At 35.0% G+C, this 20,444-nt stretch overlaps 1 protein-coding gene and 1 long non-coding RNA gene across 2 annotated transcripts; one reads left to right on the top strand and one right to left on the bottom strand.

Annotated features, from left to right (window-relative positions):
• Positions 1–5,925: 5,925 nt before the first annotated feature.
• LOC131016753 (uncharacterized) lies at positions 5,926–8,880 on the bottom strand. Its single transcript, XR_009099208.1, has 3 exons — positions 8,724–8,880; positions 6,803–6,869; positions 5,926–6,202 (listed from the first exon to the last, which is right to left on the bottom strand). It is a non-coding gene; the product is annotated as an uncharacterized LOC131016753 (long non-coding RNA).
• Positions 8,881–14,846: 5,966 nt separating this feature from the next.
• Positions 14,847–15,693, top strand: LOC131016752 (uncharacterized). The gene is made up of 2 exons (XM_057945472.1): positions 14,847–15,063; positions 15,147–15,693. Exons 1-2 carry the CDS (start codon positions 14,929–14,931, stop codon positions 15,417–15,419), a joined length of 408 nt encoding a protein of 135 aa, XP_057801455.1. The 5' UTR covers positions 14,847–14,928; the 3' UTR covers positions 15,420–15,693.
• Positions 15,694–20,444: the final 4,751 nt, after the last annotated feature.

The following is a 20,444-nucleotide window of genomic DNA, read 5'->3' as shown; positions in this document are numbered from 1 at the left end:
GTGGGCTTTCACATAATTGCAGCATTAATTCCCTTGGGCTTGAGCTTAAGTAGAGCTAGTTTAGAGACCAAATAAAAATAATAAAGATGAATGAAATGTAGCTTTACTAAGTAGAAAAAAACCAAAAAAGATAAGGAAGAGGAGGGGAAGAAACGAGCACACGATGCAAACTAAGGGCCAGACCTCGTTAAAACCTTTACAGAGAAAACCCACGAAGGAGAAAACAAAGCGAAGGAAAAAGAGAGCATGTCTAAGAACTCAAAAAATTGAACAAGAGTGGGTGAAACCCAAGCTTCGGACTAACCATCACCCGGGATGCGCCCACTCAAAAGTCGTCTCCTTATTTCTTATATCCAAGCTAGGATACAAACTAATTAATAAATATTGATTCATTCCACCATATAATCAATGTTGACCTACCTAAGGGTGTAATATCGGGTTCCGGGTACCGGGTATACCCTCACCCGCCCCGATACCTGCAAAATTAACGAAGAGGGTCGGGTGCGGGTAGGGAATTCCCAAAGATTGCGGGTGTCGGGTACCCTCGGGGTACCCGCGGGTACCAGCACACTCGAAGTAATTTTTAATTAAATAAATAATTTTTATAGTATTAATTTTTAGGAAATAGGAATTATTAACAAGGTAAGGTTTCTGAATATAGCAAGGGCTAAGCTAATTTTAAAATGCTGGATAGCAACGCAGTAAGAAATAATCTACTTAGAAAATAAAAGAAAAGTCATTTCCTTAAGCATACATCTCAAATGGAAAGATTTCAAATGTTTAATACTAATTCCGAATATAAAAATAAAATAAATGCATATTGCCCATTGCTTTTTGAATTTGAAGTTAGTTTCGTTTTTTAGTAGTGTGTACTTGCATTTGATTCCCCTTTTTAATTCTCACTTCTCAGTATGTGTTTGGGTAGTAATGAGGCTTGACCAACACAAGATCAAACAGTTTGGATTTCTTTTGTTTTTGTAAATATGAATCTCAGTTGGACGAATTTCTTTTACTTCATTATTTTTCAATATACTTTTTTGATTATGAATATTCTACATTGTCATATTTAATTATATTAATACAAACTTAATTTGATATTACAAAGAGGGTACCCACAAATTGCAGGACAAAAATACCCTCCAGCGGGACAAAATACCTACAAAATTAAAATCCACCAAAAAATCACGGGAAATGAGGGTACCCTCATACTCGCAGAGGATACCCATTGCAGGTATTCAGGTACCCGCACAGTGCCAGCGGGACGGGTGAGGGTAAGGTATTTTGACGATTTTGTCCCACGGGTACCCACAATTTGCAGGTAGGGTACCCGCGGGTACTCGATTTTACACCCCTATACCTACCCATTTATCTCTGATTTGAGTCGGGTTTGTATTATACATGTCTTAACCTGTATTTAAGATTACAAATATCCATTAATTAATTAAAGCTATTTACTAGCTTATACTATTAATTAATCTCTTATCAATTCATCGAGTAATATCACTCATCCTTATTACTTGCATGTCTAAACTTAATCAACCTGTAGGGTTTTGCACAATAATCTTTATGGCTCTTCGATGGGATATCATCACCCTAAACGGATACGGTATCAAGATACAAACTATCAAAAATCATAAACGCATTGTTGCTACCCAAGACACAAAGAATATTGAGTATGGACTGACTCTTACCCATAGTAAGTCAAAATGACACATAATATGCATGGACCCTTATACTTTTATCAAGAATAAAGTTATCGACAGTCACCGAGATCTCTCATTCTTCTTCTTGAGTCAGTTAAGAAGAACACATCTCACCCTCAATACGTGACAATGTACCAGCATAACTAAATAACCAAGATAAGTCATTTATTTATTACGTTGCAATCTAAACTGATAATTTGTCATGGATTATATCAATTGAGATTTAGTATTTTATATCTCATAAAGGTTAATTAATCCAATCATATAATCTATCTGCGATTCGATTATCACCATTTGATTTACTTATATAATGTGATAAATGAACATCCATTTGCAATTGTAAATAATTCAAATAGGATAATATTGAAGCAATGTGATAAATGGACATCCATAGGCATAAATTTTTTTATCTTATAGTATACAACCCCAATACATCCATATGCAATTATAAGATGAACACTAACTGGAAAGTAAACCCTGGAACTGAAGGCAAGCCAGTGGATCACATTACATACAAAGAAATCATTGGATTATTGCTCTATCTCACTACCAGCCGACCAGACATCTCGTTCGTTTTAGGAGTATTTGCTAGTTGCCAGGCTTATCCACACGAAGTTCATCTATAAGCAGCAAAGAAGATATTGCGATATCTACGTACTACAACCAATCTTGGGCTATGGTATCCCACTGATGATAATTTTGAACCAACAAGATACTCAAATGTTGATTTTGCAGGTTGCAGGATAGATAGAAAATCTACTTTCAACACTTATCAGTTCTTGGGAAGCAAGCTGATATCCTGGTTCTCAAAGAAAAAACTTCAATAGCTAGATCCACAACTGAAACTGAATGCATGTTTGTTGAAAGTTCACAATCTAAATAGATTTGGGCAATCTATTGGTAACAACTAAAGTATCTAAGTTGTGCTTATAATTATTTAAGCATATCAGGAGATTTATCCTAATCTTCCTAGAAATCTCTATCTTAGCCCATCTACACCTATAAATAGGGAAGAGGGGAGAACAAAAATCCTGCATTAGAAAAGACAATTTCCGTCCCCCTCGTCCCCCCTCCCATAGGTAGTGGCGAAAATTTTCCTCCCCATTCTAAAGGATTTTTGTGCTCTTCTTTCGACTATTAGGCTTGTCAGATATCTATCCATCCAATGTTCAAGCTATATGAGGGAATAAGTTAGAAGATTATCAGGTCGAATCAGATAATGCTAAAGTATTCAAAGGCCATTAAACTACAGTAAGGTAAAATTCAAATATCAGGATTTGTAGTATTTCGCTTTATTTGGTTGTAGATTTATTTTGTGATGGCTATAGAAAATTAATATGCATGTTATTTAATTTATCATCATATGAGTAGGGGTGAACTAAAATGCCGAAAAATTAATATACCTCACTTGCCGTATCGAACAAATGTCGAAAATATTGAATTTTTGGTATACTATAAATTACGGTACAGTATTGTACCATACCGAAATTCTTTGGTACGACAACGGTATCAATTTTTCTCATATCATGGTACCGATATATATATCGGTACCGCGGTATACACTGAAAAATCAGTATATATTGTTGTTTCGGTATATACCACAATACCGGTATATATCAAAATAATCGGTATACCGTACTGATTGAAATAAATTACATATATATACACACACATATATAATTCTAGATTTGTGAGAAGGTTATTTATATTTGTTTAATGAAATTTCAGTATGCACAAATACACGATATATCGTAATATTTTGGTAAATTTAAGCATGAAATGATATACAAATAATTTTGGTATATTGACTTTCGATACGGTATACCGCACTATCGATACGACATCGTCATGAGAAAAGTTCATACCGAAATTTTCGGTATGCTGATCTTCGGTATACTGAAGGGTGGGTTCGGTACGACAACAATATGAAAATTCTTATACCGCAATTTACGGTACGATATACGGTATGACGAAAAAAAATCGGCATACCGTACCGATCCACCCCTACATTTGAGATCCTTGACAGAAATACGAACTTCTCACCAGGGTTCCATACACAAAAGAAGTTATGCTGGTCAAACTTAGCACAACTAAAATCCTTGTCACTCGGCACAAAAGAGGTGTTTTGACTCAAGGGTTAATGTATGCTGAAAAGTCGCCTCCATCAGCTGATAAGTTCAACGACTGACGACTACGTGGCATCTAATGATTACTACATCGACAGGCTAGTAACCTGAACTTATATCGCATTTATTACTTACGGTTTCTATATTTAAAAATATGATTTCATATTTATGTTACATCAGACGTGTTAGACATCACATTTAATGAACCTGCTAAAAGGTTTTCACTTTTTCACTTTTTACTCGACCGAGGTGCGAGTACAAAATACCAACAGTCTCTTAGCCTCTTATGTGCCTACGATTTGCCACTCATTTACACCCACATTTGAGCTACATCATCACACATTAAATCTTGACATCTATATAACTTCTCAAACACAAATTCAAAACTTACACCCTTAAATTATCAGATTTCTTAAAGTTTCAGAACTTCATACTTTCTGACAAATCACTATGTGCTCGTCTGTGAAATTTGTGCCTTCAATTCTTCTTTCTTATTCATAGAGGTATTGCATAAAATTATAATAACTTATTGCATATCATATGAAATCTGTCTAAAACTAATAGGTAGATATTCTCCCTAGCTCGTAATAGCTCATCCATATTCTATAAATATAAAACTTGAATGTTGATGAGCACACTTTGTTTTTCAGGTACAATGTATCAATATATACATTTTGATCATGCTTATAGCTTCACATGGTCTAACCTTCCCGAGGACATGTTTGTCTTCAAGCTTTTTGACTTCCATTTCTATCGGTGGAGGTTGACCAATTCTGTAAAACCCTTAACCATGATAAGGAGTCCAATGTCTTACAAGCCTCCATTCGGGTGAAAAAGATTTAGGATGATGACAATCGGAAGAAGGTCTTTTTCAACATTAATATTGTTCGTGTTGTCGAGTATATATTTGAACTAGAAAGAAACAGTATGATCACTTATAGTGACCTCGATGATAGCTACATCAAAGCCGATCTAAGGAGGATGGTGATTAGCCCACGTGATGAGATGTCATCTACCATACTTCGTGCTGAGCTAAAACCCCAATCCAGACTTCTGTTGATGATGGTGCAGAAGAGGTTTTTTGCATATCTTGGTTCTTTCAACCAAACCTCTTTGGTCCAAAAACACATGATGGTTGTTATCGCCAACAACTAGAAGTACAATTGGAACCTCGCATTCGTAAATCAGTTGTTGAGCGATACTTCAGCTTATGACACGAAAAATAATATATGACTTGGTTCTAAAGTCTTTATCATCATTCTACACTCCACACAGCGAGTTTAGGTGGAATGGGTGAATGTACTGCCTCCCTGCCAAGGACTTGAAGCTGAAGACAGATGTTGATGTTCGCCAAATTTTGGGGAAAGATGCTACAACTGGTACTCCTACCAAGAAATGAACCCAAAAAAAGAGTTTCGCTGTGGACAAGACTGAAAACTAAAGAAAGACGGCGCTCGAAACTCTGCACAAAAAAATGTATATATTGCATGTCAAAACTAATTAAACAGATGTGATTGTGAAAATCTACTAATACCTTTAAAGAATCAGCTGACTCTTAGCCTATCTTTCAAGTGAAAAGGAGACCAAAAAGTAGGGATGCCAATCCAACCAAAATTGATGGGTACCTGAACTCGATAAAATTAAAAGGTTAAGTTGAAAAGTAGTAGCCCGATTACAAATCAGGCTAGCCCGTTAAGGCTGGCGGGTTAGGCGAGTCAACCCGCCGGGTTGCTTATAAAAAAAAAATGCTAAGGTTTGAAAATTGAAGTTTAAATACTCGCACACCACTTCATTCCACCCCAAAGTCACGAGGCACCTCCAAATTTAGTCACACACCACTCCACCTCATTCTTCATTGCACCACTGCCGTCGGAGACCTCGTCTGCTACCACTGCCGGTTGCCCCACCTCCTTTCGTGCCACCACCGCGATGCTCTTAGGCCTGCTTAGCCTCTGCACTGCATTAGCCGCCGCCTGGAACTGTCACAGCCCGCCCTAACTAGGGATAGTTAGGCCGAGTGATCCACGACTAGGGATGGGGTTAAAGAAGAAGGGGAAGAAAAGGGGCGTCATTTATAGCCGTAAAACTTACTCATCTTAATAAAACTCGTCATTTTTATTCATTAATACTCAATTGAAAACAGTCTATGAAAGACTGCATAAAAGTTAATTAATATCATTAATCAAGTTATACATCATATGAAACCATTCTCTTAAGACTCAAAGTATGACATAACATACTATAACATCAACAACATCTTGCAGCGGAAAGTAGCTAGACATATGTATGAAGACATATTCTAGACAGGTTAACTATTTATTAACAACCCTGGAGACTCCGCTCATTGCAGCACCATCATCACATCAGCTCAACCTGCACATTTAGAAAACATATGCAGGGCTGAGTACAAAAGCACTCAGTGGGCACGTATGCCTAGGTATAAAAATACATGCTTCAAAACTGTAAATTGTCATGCCATCATAAACAGTACAGCAAGGGAGTTTTTCGCTAAAAAGGCCCAAGCTTACTAAATTCATTTGTGATTCTTAAAGTTCGTCTGCAGACTAAGTTCTCTTGTAATCTATCATATCAGGAACTTTGTGCCGGAGAGGTGGCCACCTCTCACGGTCACTTGACCGGCCAACCCGCTAGATGACTCACGGTCACTGGTGTACACTAGCCCTGGCAGGATAGCTATCAACTGCTCAGGACCCGAATTCGATTGCATCATTGGCAAAGCCAAAGCAGATAGATATCATACTAAAATTTAAACATTTTATGGCAAGACAATACTTGAAATAACTTTAACTCAAAGATTTTGTCATGAAATAACTTGCTTGAATGTAACATTTAAACTCATTTGATATATATGAAACTGAAATTAACAGTTAGATCATCTCATGCATTCATTCGTATAAGAGGCCCACGATACGTAGGGGATCTCTATATACGTATAGTAAAAGTAATGCCCACCTCGTTGTGTCTCTGTATCAATGAGTAACGTCACTCTCTCCCTCAAGTCGTTACTTCCCAAAAGGACCTTCATCGTTATGAAGAATTGGTGAGAAGTTATAAAAGAAACCTCGATTAATAATCTAATCTCTTTTATGAAACATTAGTATCTCTAATGTTCATCTCTCTTGATTGTTAATCAATATAACAATTATTATCTCTCGTCATTACTCATTAATTATAACATCCTTATGTTATAATTAACAGCACTTCAATTAAAAGAAATATTTAACACATCGAAAAGTCCACTTTCTTAGCAGATCTATTCGCTCTCATCTCGTCTAATTAACCAATTAGAAAGTTAAACTTTCCATTAGGCATGTATTTGAGTCACGGGTCAACAAGAATTGACTATGCTCAAATCCTAATTTCACTAAAAATTTCGGCATGACCCATTCATATATAATGTCAGCCACGAGATTTCATCGCGTGAATCTCACTACGTGAACTCGTCTCTCGACTCCAAACTTAACATCTTGACATCTTTTCAACGCAAACCAAACAATTCAAAATCATCAAAACTCTTTATCAGTAAACTATCATTTATACTCGACACCAATTGTTCGAGTGTCAGATACCAACATTTATGTGCGTTAATCATAACTCTCACAACTCACACCATTTAGTCATATCGTATCATCCATCAAAACAAATATAATCAAGTTGTTTTCTAGAAAGTTTTGCTGTTTTTGTGTCATCTTTAAAAATTCATAACAACCAACTCAATCATCATAAACTCTCATACCAATTGATCTCAAAAACTTCATGAAGTGTAGTTCACTCTAAAAATGGTAGTTAACCAAAAAGGTTAAAGGTTTTTGGAGATATTGCTCTTTCAGTGCAGGCTGTCAAAGATTGACAGTTTCTGCCAATTTTGTTTAGGCCATTAGAAACCAAGGCAAACCTTAATAAAATTCCATCAAATTTAATCATCCAAAACTAAAGGTATCCTTGAAGATTTGGTTAAAATTTCACAAGAGAAAACGTTCATATGATCTGCCAAATAAACAATGAAACTCATACACTTTTACTGTTGGACAAATATGACAGCAGAACAGGGCATTTTTGAAATAATAAACTGCTCTGTTTCAGAGGTCATAAAAATCGAAATCTTATGTTTTTAGAAAAGTATTGAAGTCTAGTTTCGTTTAAAAAAAAACGGTGATGCAAAATCCTTCATGGATTAATAGATATAAACGTTTTTGTGAAGTCTACCAATAGTTGATAGATTCTGTCAAGGATTTTTCAAAATATCTTTAAAATAGCAAACATCATCCAAAAGACATGAAATTTTGCAGCAACGAAATACACATATCATAGATAAACATACTAAAATTTCAGAGCCATCAAGCAATGAAAACTCATCGAAACATAAGCTTGAAACTGCTGTAAAATTTTGACAGAATTCCAGTTTTAATTTCGTTCAACAATTATCATCCATAAATTGTAAATCAATTAGCATGCTCATGTGATATCGTAGAACACATATACGCAATAATATTCATTATGCAACGTCCCAAACTTCACGAATTTAAATAATCATACTCTAAAAACTTATACAATTTTCGTGCTTGGAAAAATACGAATTTAATATATATCGATTCTAGCATACCCCTAAGCACAAATATCAAGTCAAAACGATCAAACAAAAATCGAAAGACAAGCTAATATGTGAAAAACGGGGCTGCCCTCATGGGTTTCATAGCTACGGTCCGTTCCGTTCTTACTCCCTTCATTAAACATGCTCAACATCTACCCAAGAACAACATACTAAAATTTCACGACGATCCGACGTCGTTTCAAAATAAAGTCGAGAATCGACGTTTTTCGACGTCGACGAAAATCGAAAAGAAAACCATCAAAACGTAGGTAGAGATCTTACCTACTTAGATACGTGATCGAAAAGATGATCGGCGCTCGTCTCGGTGCTCAAATCGGAAGTCAAAAGCTTGAACACCAAAGAAATGGTGTTAACGTGAAGTGTGTGTGTGTTTCTAATGTGTTTTAGTGTGTGTGCAGCACAAATTAGTGTGTGTGTTGTGTGTGCAGCGTGAGTTAGGTGAGATAGAGGGATAGTGGGCAGTTGGGGGGGTGGTTAGGGGTAGGGTAGGTTAGATATTTAGGATATTAACCCGTTAGTCGTTAAATATCTCGTTTCGTCTCGTTTTAACGATTAACTACCCATACTCTTCGTTACTCGCCCTCTCAACCTCTACTCACTTTCATTGCACTCGTAATTCTATATAAATATAGAAAACGCAAGCTCGTTCTCGAAATTCTGATAAACGAGCTCGGTTCGTTTATCGAGAAATCCCGATTTACTATTCACTCGTCGTCCAAAAATAAAAACTTTCATTATTGGACTCGTATCGAAAAATTAAGAATATTTCTCGACGACGTGCACGTAAGATTTTGAAAGTCGACAAAAAGACGAAATAGCAGTATTTTACTATTCATTGTCAAAAAGTCAAAAATTTCAAAAACGTCTTAACGGACTCAGATCTCACTTCCGAGTTCACCGTTCTCATTCAAATAATTATCTCGAATTATTCAAATACTCAAACTCAATTACGGATACAAAATCACACATCATCCTCACATCATCAAAAGAACATCTCAACATCTTTAAAATATAACAACAAAACTTCATATAACTCCTCATCTCTATACAAAGTAATCAAACAAGGGATCTTATACCCTACTTACTCAAACTTAAGCAATTAAACACGTCATCAAAAGCCCGGGTATTACAGGAACAGACAGAGCTCAAGTCGCCACCTCAGCCTACATCGGTTTCTCCAATTTCTCCAACAACCTCGTCCCACCCGCCTTTGCCGATAGTCGCTGCCCGTTATAACATAGTTAGTGTTGTTTGTCAACTTGTCATTCTATTTTGTGATCTTATTTCCTTTCCAATTATGATGCAATCTAGACTATACTGATTAATTCTTTTGTAATATGCTTTTGTCATGGTTTTTGTTTAAATGGATGAATTAATTATCATTTTACATCAATTTTTGCTTTTATAATGGTTTGTGTTTAAATGGATGAACTAATGACTAATTTTGATTGAGATCATCATGATTCGTGAATAGAATTAAACATTGCTTTAAAAGATATTTGCCAAAAGTAGAAAATATCTTCATTTAGTATGCCAAGAAATTTGATTTACTCTCATTATAAATAACACCCCACATCGTTGTAGTTGATTATTAATTTAAATAAGAATTAATTTGAAGTAACCAAAGAATATTTAATAACGCAAATGAGACCAACAATAATAAAAGACCTACACGGATCTCAATCAAAATTGATGTAAATCAATTTTCTCCGATTTGTTCTTATTTTGTAGAACATTTCCCTTTATATGTTTTTTCTTTTCCAAGCCATAATTTACTACCACGGTAGGTTGTGACTATTGGTAATTTTTTATTCTCATGTGTTCATTTATATAATTTTTTTTATCCATGCTTTTTTTATGTCAACCCAAACTATATTATATTTTAATATTATATTTATTTTTAATATATGGTGAAATTATGAGCAAGAAGTCAATGATCAAGTTGAAACTCCAAACATTATAGATGTTGAAGAAGATGTCATTCAGGTGTTTAGACTTTAGATTCATTTATGAGATACTTTGATTCTATGAGGCCTAACTACTGTTTGTTAGAGTTATTTTAACTCTAAGATCGAATTAATTCATATTATGAATTAAATCCTTTTATTTTATCATTTTAATTAATTATCAATTAAGAGAATTAATATAACACTACATATATATTTTCGGTTCTTTTATTTTAAGGGAATTTAATTTTGACTTTGTCAAAATTTAATTTAATTTTGAAATCAAAATCAATCACTCCAATTTCATGTTAAATACTGAAAATTTAAACCAAGGACATGACATCAATTAGTGAAGAATGCAGGGAGTGAAGAGTAAAGATATATGCTTGGAAGAGAAGTGAAGATCGGAGGTGTAACAAGCTGAACGGATGTGTAGACTTTATCTTCCATGTTTTTAGGGAATGTTGTTACACATGTGTAACCAATCTCTAAACTTGGGGAGCAAGAGCTCAACCCTAGCCACGTTCAAAACCCTAGATTATCAGCCAAGTTTTCGTGCCCTACAAGCTTAGATCCACATCTATAAATAGGGGCAGACTTCCATGCATTCGGTACCAGTTTTTGAAGACTACAAGATATACAAGTGCAGGAACGTCGAAACTATTTTTCAAACATTAATCACGGTATCTAGTACAAACACACCTTGAGTGGGAGACTCGTGTGCTTAGCAATCCGTGAGTGGGAGACTCGATTGTTAGGACTAGTGTTAGGTTGATTGTTGTTCTAGTATAGCTTCATTCAAGTCTAGTTGTTGCTAGCATCGTAGTTGATGGGATTAGAAGTGATTTCTTTTCTTTTCAACTTCTGTTCAATTAGAGGGATTCTAATTGAATGGTTCATGTATCTTCATTCTAAAAGGGATTTTTATAGTCAACATACAACTGCAATTAATTAACATTACTGTATAAATATTATCCATTATGCGTACTTTACATTTCTGCTGCTTACTGCTTTTCTATAGATTGTTGTGTATGTTGTTTGAACATTCTACTCAACAATTATGTATTTGCGAAAGCAACAAAACTTTCATTGTTGAACAATTTATCGTTATTTTTATGTTATGTAATCTTGACTTATTTTCTTCAATTTCTTAAATTTTGCATTTTATGTTTGCTATATATTCCCTCCGTCCCACCTATCATGAGACACTTTTCTTTTGGGGTGTCCCACCTATCTTGAAACATTTCATTATTTGGCAAAAGTTTTACCCTTTATTCATATTTTTACTTTTTCACCTACACACAAAACACTATTTTCTTAATTCTCGTGCAAAAAAAAGGTCTCAAGATAGTCGAGAGGGAGGGAGTAATGTATATCTTTATTTTTTTGTGTATATTTATTTTTTTATAAATATAAGATCATTAAGAATAATGCAATGGATAATTTTAATTTTAAGTTTTTTACTCGATTAGTTTGATGGGCTAGCCAGAAATTGGGTTGATCCGATTGAGATTCACAGAACATTCTCCCTCACACGCCCACAGATCCATCCTTACAACAGAAATATCCCAACACATTTTTTGAATTTCCTGATGCCAAAGACTTAATTCTCTCATTAGCTAGATCCTTACGATAAAATTGAACCCACTCAAACTCAGCAGACTCCTCTTGAGACTACTAAGAAAATCATCCCTGATCCTCACGATAAAGATGGACAAACAGCCACGTCAATCTCAAGAGGCATCACCCATGATAGCTTTCTTCAAACAACAGCCCAGGAAACGCATCATGTAAAATGCATACACATTCAACAATTTCCTTCCATCAAAGGAAAACAGCTCACTGCATGCAAGAGTTGAACTTCATTAAAGCTCTCACAATCGACAAGCTACATGAAGATGAGATCGGCATCTCAAATGAATTCGGCTTATGAGAATCATTATTCTATAATCAACAGTCACATTGTCGAAGCCAAGAAGCAGTACAACTGCTGCTACATCATCCATAAGGTTTGCTGAGGCTGAAGAAACAATCAAGGATATTACAGCTGAAAACCACGTCAGCTGCTGCTGAGAAATCTCAAATAGTGCCGAGATAAACACACTCAGCTTGCTCATACGTAACAACAGATCAATAAGAGTTCCTACTCCCAATTTCAGCCAGCCCTCGCCTTGTTTTAATTTTTTCAATAACCTTTGAATCTAATTTTGAAGGCTATCTTCCCAAATTAAATTCCACCAAGACGTGGAAAAATTTATTGAATAAGTTTTGGCTACAAATATTAAACAATCAAACAAAAAGTAATAACAAAATAAAAATAATTTAATTCAAATTTAATCGACATTTTTCTGATCGACTTGGTATGTTAGTTTAATTTAGTTCAATTTGAGAAAAGTATAAAACTCGATTCAAATTTATTTTAGTGCGGTTCAATTTTAAACAGACTGTTCGAATGCTAACTTTTAATTATCCCCCTAATTTAAAAGACAAATTTTATTTGGAGTCAAATTGTGAGATAGTCATATTGAGCAATGAAACTCAATATTTGGCCTCCCATCTAAAAGACACAAATTTTTACCATTTTTTACGTTTTAGGACTATTTTGCCCTTACTTAGGGGCCGTTTGATTTGCAGTTTAGGATTGATTAGGATTAAAATTATCTTGAGAAATTAGTGTGGATTAGTGTGGATTTATATTATTTCATGGGTGTTTGATATCATGGCTACTTAATCCTATATTATGTTTGATATCTATAGGATTATGTTGGATTATATTATCTAATACCAAAACTATCCTCACATAATTTTAAAAATATCATGTGTGTCCACCATTACTTGGGCATTTGCATCGATATGCGTGAGGAAGGGTACCAGAATTTTTATCCAACTTCTCAGTATTAAATTTATCCGGGGGGGTGGGCGGATTATTAGTATGGGTTAATCCCACAAAATAGCATGGAGAAGTAGGATTAAGTAGGAGTTGACCATATTAACTGCACATGATATCAAACATCACACTAATCTGTATTAATTTAATTTATCCTACCTATAAACCCATATCAAACAGGCCCTTAGGGTGGACCAAAGTTGGGTCTGCGCGCGGATTGGACTTCGGGTTCGGATTGGCGCGTGCGGGTTATGATGGTACAGTTGGTACAAATGGGTAAATTTGTGCCAATTGTGCCATTATTAGGTACACTTGGCACAATTATGCTCATTTGTGCCAAGAGAAAGGGCGCGGCCGCCGCGGGGCAACGCGACATGAGTAAGAGCATCCGAGAGAGAGAAATCGCGGCCGCCGCGGGGCAACGTGGCAGCGGGGCAATGAGCGAGGGTTATGATGCTACAGTTGGTACAAATGTGTAAATTCGTGCCAATTATGCCATTCATTATGTACACTTGACACAATTATGCTCATTTGTGTCAAATATGACTGAAGCTTGAATGATGGTATAGTTGGTACAAATGGAGAAATCTGTGTCAATTGTGTCATTCATTAAGTACACTTGACACAATTATGCCCATCTGTGCCAAGAGAAAGGGCGCGACCGCAGAGAGAGGCACGACCGCTGACTTTTTCGCGGTCGCGGGGCAACACGGCGTGAGCGAGAACGAGCGAGGGAGAGAAGCTAGTGGCCACAGGACGACGTGGCAGTGAGGCATTGAGTGAGGGAGAGAAGGGGTGCGAGTAGGGGCGGATATACAGTATGGCTGCACTGGGCTCCAACCCAGTGCAAAGCCCAAATTATATATATATATATATATATATATATATATAGGGTTGCGCTAAAATAAAACCCAAATTTAGTCTATAAAATAAGAACCAATATGAGTCATTAGATTATCTATATTGGACGGACAGATCTTAATTATAATTTCCTTAACTAATTAACGTCTAGGGTAGAGAAGTAATTTCAAAATTCTAATAACTATCTTCCCCCCCTTAAATGAAGGGATTATGTTTAGACCAATATATTACATTCCGTAATTAAACAATTTATAGTTATCATTTCTATTCTTTTAGCATTATTTTTAAAAGCAAACTCGATTAGATTCTTGATATGAAGAAGATAATTTATAAATTTGATATATATGTTGATATAGATCACGGTATTGACATAATTTTGAAAACCAAGGAAATAATTTAAAGGGTTAAAGTACATATTCACCCCTGAAGTCCATACCCCTAGAGCGTTCCGCTCCCCACACTCGGCTCAGGCCCAAATAACTCCCCATAGCCCATAAAAATACTACACTTAAGCCCACCCGTTTGACGGCCCAAATACTCCGTTTCTTAAATAATTTTTTTTGTATTTTATTTTCGCGTTGGGCCCACCTTCCAACGGTTCTTTAATTAGAAGTATGAACCCTAACTTGCGATTGCAGGGGCGACGAATTGGCAAAAGTAGAAGAAATTTTGTCAAATTAGCTTAGGGTTTCTTCTGGATATAACAAATCGAGGTAAGAACATGAGTTTGAACTCAGGATTTGGGTCCTGATCGTCACGTGGTCGAAGGCAGATGGATGCTGAGCATGGGAGTAATTACGTGTATTGTCGTTGCGAGTTTGAAGGCAGGAGGCTTCAAGCTCCGAGAATTACCTCATGGACAGACGACAACCCCGGGAGAAGGTTCTACGGATGTAGAAATTGGAGAGTATGTCATTTCTTCTTTTACTTGGTTGTAGACGAGAAAACTGTGGTTTTTTTAAATTTCATACTTCGTTGTTTTCTTTGTAGATGAAAAATTGTGGTTTTTTCGTCTGGTATGACGAGCCCATGTGTGAGAGAGCTAGAGAAGTGATAAATTACTTGAAGAATGAAAATATGAAGCTCTTAAGGATCTATCAACGTTCGGCCTCCCCCCTGGATGTGGAGAATGAAATTGACAACCTTTGGAATGTAATGGAAGGCTTAAAGGAAGAATCCAGGAAAGTTAGAAGGAAAAATACAATTGTTGTGATGGTTTTGATTGTATCTTGGTTGATGATAGGCTATGTTGTTCTAGCATGAAATTGGCAATATTTGGAATGTAATTGAAGGCTTGGTAGCTTTTCATTGTTTTTGTATCTACTGTATGCACTACTTTATAGCAATGAATGGATGAAATGAGTTTGATTAACATACTCTTGCTCCAATCTTACCAAAAATCAGAATCCAATAATACATGTGCAATTAAAGGATGTTAATCTTTCAAAAATTCAGAGATTTTCATAAAAGAACCTGCATTTCATTAACCACATTTAAGCTTAAACAACTGTGTATGCAGTATACATCCCCAAAAACAAACCAAAAACCACATTTGTCTATGCAGTATACAACCAATAGTTATGGTAGCAAAAAAGATGAACTTCAACAAAAAAAAAACAGACAAATTTCATCAGTTTTTTGGCTCAAAACACAATGCAGTATGCCATTTCAACTAGTTGTTGTTGATTCAACAGTTGAAATGACGTTCTTCTCTTTCCCTCTTGGTGATCTTCTCAGAATTTGTTGTTGCTTCTCAACCTGTGTTTCTTTCCCCCTTGGTGCCTTAAATGGCTTTGCAGCAGCATCTTTCTTCACTTTTGAAGGCCCCCCACTTGCATTGTTTGGTCTTATCTTCCTCTTTTCCTTCCTGATTTTGGCTTCATTTGGTATAAGGAACCGGGTGTTTGGATCACTCACCCTTTGTGAGCCTTCATCTATCACAATAGATGAAGACCTTCCGGGCTGTATAAGAAGTATCACCAACAAAGTGATAAAATCAGATAACAAGTATAGATAATTGCATGACAAAGTATATACTTTTGACTTACATTGAGGACCTGCTTTCCAGTCTCCAGATTGACATACAACCCTAATCCAGCAACCTTGGAAGATGTTGAAGCTTGTGAGCCTTCATGTAACTACACTCAGAAAAAAGACATAAGTTTTCATTCATTCAAAAGAAATGTATAGCATGCAGAAGAACATTACCTGAGAAGGCCTTTGAGAGCATTTGTCTTTCTTGTAGGTTTTGCTTCCACAAAGACTGCAGTGTTGGCACCTTACCAATTCTTGAGAGCTTGTGCTTTAACTTTGGCTCAGTGGGAGCTCTAACTCTGTTTTTCTTCGGCCTTCCCACTTTCTTCTCAATGGGTGGAGGTTCAATGGCATCCTTCCACTAGACATTCCAGAATTTCACACCTGGAATGGGTTGTATAGCATACTAGCCATAAACTGCCCTATTTTAACTTCTTCACCATCACTCTCACTAGAATCAGCACTATAAACACTCGAGTCATCATCATCTACCTCATTGCCCTCTGCCTGATCATTATGTTCTAAGCTCTCAAGACCCCTAACTCCCTCATCATCCTCAACACCAGCTTCTTCTAAACCAATTTCAGTACCAACTCCATCTGCCTCTAAACCATTCCCTGAGTCTAATCCCTCGTTCTCATCCACATCTAACTCTGCCTCTAAATCAATTTCAGTAACAACAGTACCATTCCCTAATTCTAATCCCTCATTCTCAACCACAACTCCCTTTGCCTCTAAACCAATTTCAGTAGCAACATTGTGATTCCCTGATTCTAATCCCTCTGCTCCTACCCCACTGCCCTGCCCTGCCCTATTGATGCGCTCAATACCATCTTCTGAAAATAATTGAAGTGGTGTAATACTAGGCATAGGATCAGATTCATGGTGAGCAAAAAACTGAATTTCATCTTGCCCAATCAGTTCAAGGTAGTCTAACACTTTTGCACAATGTTTTTCATCCCTAAGGAGTACTAGGCCATCTTCTACAGAATAATCCTCATCAAGCGCATAGACTGCCCTAGGTTTAAATTTTATGCATAGCTCGAATTCATTCATTATTCTTTCCAAAGTCATATTTCCTAATGTATCTTCTATTTCGGTCGAGTTCCAGCCATCATATAACAATTTACCAGTTTCTTCATCTTTTTTCCAATAACCCCAAAAATTAAACACAAAGTTGACCTTTGCATCAGACATTCTGCACAACCAAAACACACGACAAGAACACAACATAAACATTCAAGACATGCTATTGATGATTCATCTAAGAGAGAAATAGTGTAGAATCGGTTTGCATGCTCTGGAAAAATAAATATCAAGTTTATGCATGACTTACCTATTTTCGGAACTGGATTAGTTTCGTCGTCGAAACACTCGTATCACTTGCAGAAATCGCCGGAACAGTCTTCTTCTCCTTCGATTTCGTCTGCAGATTGTGAGTTTGAAAGATGGAAGAAAAACTCTTCGTATCCTGAGGTATTTACACAAACCCGCGTAAACAGTGGGAAGGTGGGCCCCACGCGAAAATAAAATACAAAAAAATTTATTTAAGAAACGGCATCTTTGGGCCGTCAAACGGGTGGGCTTAAGTGTAGTATTTTTATGGGCTATGGGGAGTTATTTGGGCCTGAGCCGAGTGCGGGGAGCGAAACGCTCTAGGGGTGTGGACTTTAGGGGTGAATATGTACTTTAACCCTAATTTAAATTCATACTTGGCATTCATCTAATTCATGCCATAATCTGATTGTATGTTGATTTAAATTCATACTTGATATTCATATGTTGATTATATTTATCAATTATATGAATTTATATCAATTGTTCATTCAACTGACATAGTTGGTTTATAACCAAAACGTAAAAATTCATACATAAATCGAAAATAATTCATGAAACAGATAAAAATTCATACATAAATAAAAAAATAATTCATACAACAGATAAAAATTCATACATAAATGAAAAAATAATTCATGCAACAGACATAAAAATTCATACATAAAAATAATTTGGTTCATAGGGTTGTATTCTTAATGAAATCATTAAATCTCATTCGTAAATTGTGCTTATATCCTTCTATTGATTTGGCTTAAATTCATTTTTAATTTAATTAATCTTCACTGGTGTGAATTTATAAATTTGATATATATGTTGATATAGATCACGGTATTGACATAATTTTGAAAATCAAGGAAATAATTTAAATTCACACTTGACATTCATCTGATTCATGCCATAATCTAATTGTATATTGATTTAAATTCATACTTGACATTCATATGTTTATTATATTTATCAATTATATGAATTTATATGGATTGTTCATTCAACAGACATAGCTGGTTTATAACCAAAACGTAAAAATTCATACATAAATCGAAAATAATTCATGCAACAGATAAAAATTCATACATAAATAAAAAATAATTCATGCAACAGACATAAAAATTCATACATAAAAATAATTTGGTTCATAGGGTTGTATTCTTAATGAAATCATTAAATCTCATTCGTAAATTGTGCTTATATCCTTCTATTGATTTGGCTTAAATTCATTTTTAATTTAATTAATCTTCACTGGTGTGAATTTATAAATTTGATATATATGTTGATATAGATCACGGTATTGACATAATTTTGAAAATCAAGGAAATAATTTAAATTCACACTTGACATTCATCTGATTCATGCCATAATCTGATTGTATATTGATTTAAATTCATACTTGACATTCATATGTTTATTATATTTATCAATTATATGAATTTATATGAATTGTTCATTCAACAGACATAGCTGGTTTATAACCAAAACGTAAAAATTCATACATAAATCGAAAATAATTCATGCAACAGATAAAAATTCATACATAAATAAAAAATAATTCATGCAACAGACATAAAAAATCATACATAAAAATAATTTAGTTCATATGGTTGTTTTCTTAATGAAATCATTAAATCTCATTCGTAAATTGTGCTTATATCCTTCTATTGATTTGGCTTAAATTCATTTTTAATTTAATTAATCTTCACTGGTGTGCAGGCACTCGATTACCTCAAATCAAATCATAAATTCCATAATAAAATAGCAACTAAATCGGAAACAGTGTCATTGGAGATACGGAAGGTCAAATACAATTATCAATTATACCCTTCGAATGTAAATAGGTATGCATTGTATTAATTAATTCCACGAACTACATGTTGTTCCTCAGATTTAATTGTAGACGTTTATTCACCATGATCGATGGTCAGATTTGGGTCTTATTTTATAGTCTAAAGGGAGTTCATTGAATAGCGCTCCCCTATATATATATATATATATATATATATATATATATATATATGATACTCCCTCCGTCCCCCAAAATTATGCATACCATATTTTTGGACACTACTCCACATATAATTCTTACAATTTTACCCTTTTAACTTATACTATTTACTCACAATCTACTTAACAATACTCTCAATGTGGAACCATTTCTCCACTATTATTACTACAAATAACTTTTTATTAAAACCTGTGCCAGAGTCAACCATGCATAATTTTGGGGGATGGATGTAGTATATAATACCAAGCCCAGCCCATAGACATAGCCCAACCCAACTCTCTAGAGAAAACATAAAAACATTCAAACAGATGGTCAAAGAGCAAATGCACAGTAAACAAAATTCAGAAAAACATAAAACATAGCTAGCGTCCCTCTCTTGAGCAAAGTAATAATTTGTGTGGAGAATTGATTTTTAACTTATTCCCTCATTCTCATCTCATATATTCAAGGTATGTAAATTCAAGAACCCTAAAATAGAATTAATATTAAAATTGAGTTTATTTTTGTTGAATTTAATTTGATGAAAAAAATTGAAACTTGAAATAGAGGTAGAAGAATTTCTTATCTTTTATTTGAAACTCTCCTGTAAATTGCAACTTGTAGTTTCAATATATAAAAATAAATATAATGAAATTCTTAATTTTTGGATATCTTGTAGTTCTTCAATAATTTAAATGGAGCATCAATATATTGCAAATAAAGGAAAATGACTTATATCATCTTTCTTTAAGAAACGTGATCTTCAAGATACTCAAGACAATGGAGATAGCTTGGAACCTTCAAGTTCAACCATGGCCGTTGGAAATCAAACTAATCAATCTCCTTCAACTCCTATGGAGCAAAATCCAGTTACATGTATTGAGCGCGAATCGGGTAAAAGGAAACAATTGTGTGAAAATTTTGTTAATGCACGGGAT

This window comes from Salvia miltiorrhiza, chromosome 3, assembly GCF_028751815.1.
Source record: "Salvia miltiorrhiza cultivar Shanhuang (shh) chromosome 3, IMPLAD_Smil_shh, whole genome shotgun sequence".
Taxonomy (NCBI): Eukaryota; Viridiplantae; Streptophyta; class Magnoliopsida; order Lamiales; family Lamiaceae; genus Salvia; species Salvia miltiorrhiza.
Note: the sequence above shows the minus strand (reverse complement) of the source record. Positions and strands in the feature narration are given on the sequence as shown.

What these genes read in the sequence shown, in the direction of transcription:
- LOC131016752 (XM_057945472.1), top strand. Translation starts at nt 14,929, where the DNA reads ATGGATGCTGAGCATGGGAGTAATTACGTGTATTGTCGTTGCGAGTTT. An exon ending in ACGGATGTAGAAATTGGAGA is followed by an intron (nt 15,064 to 15,146) that starts GTATGTCATTTC and finishes TTTTCTTTGTAG; the next exon opens with ATGAAAAATTGTGGTTTTTT.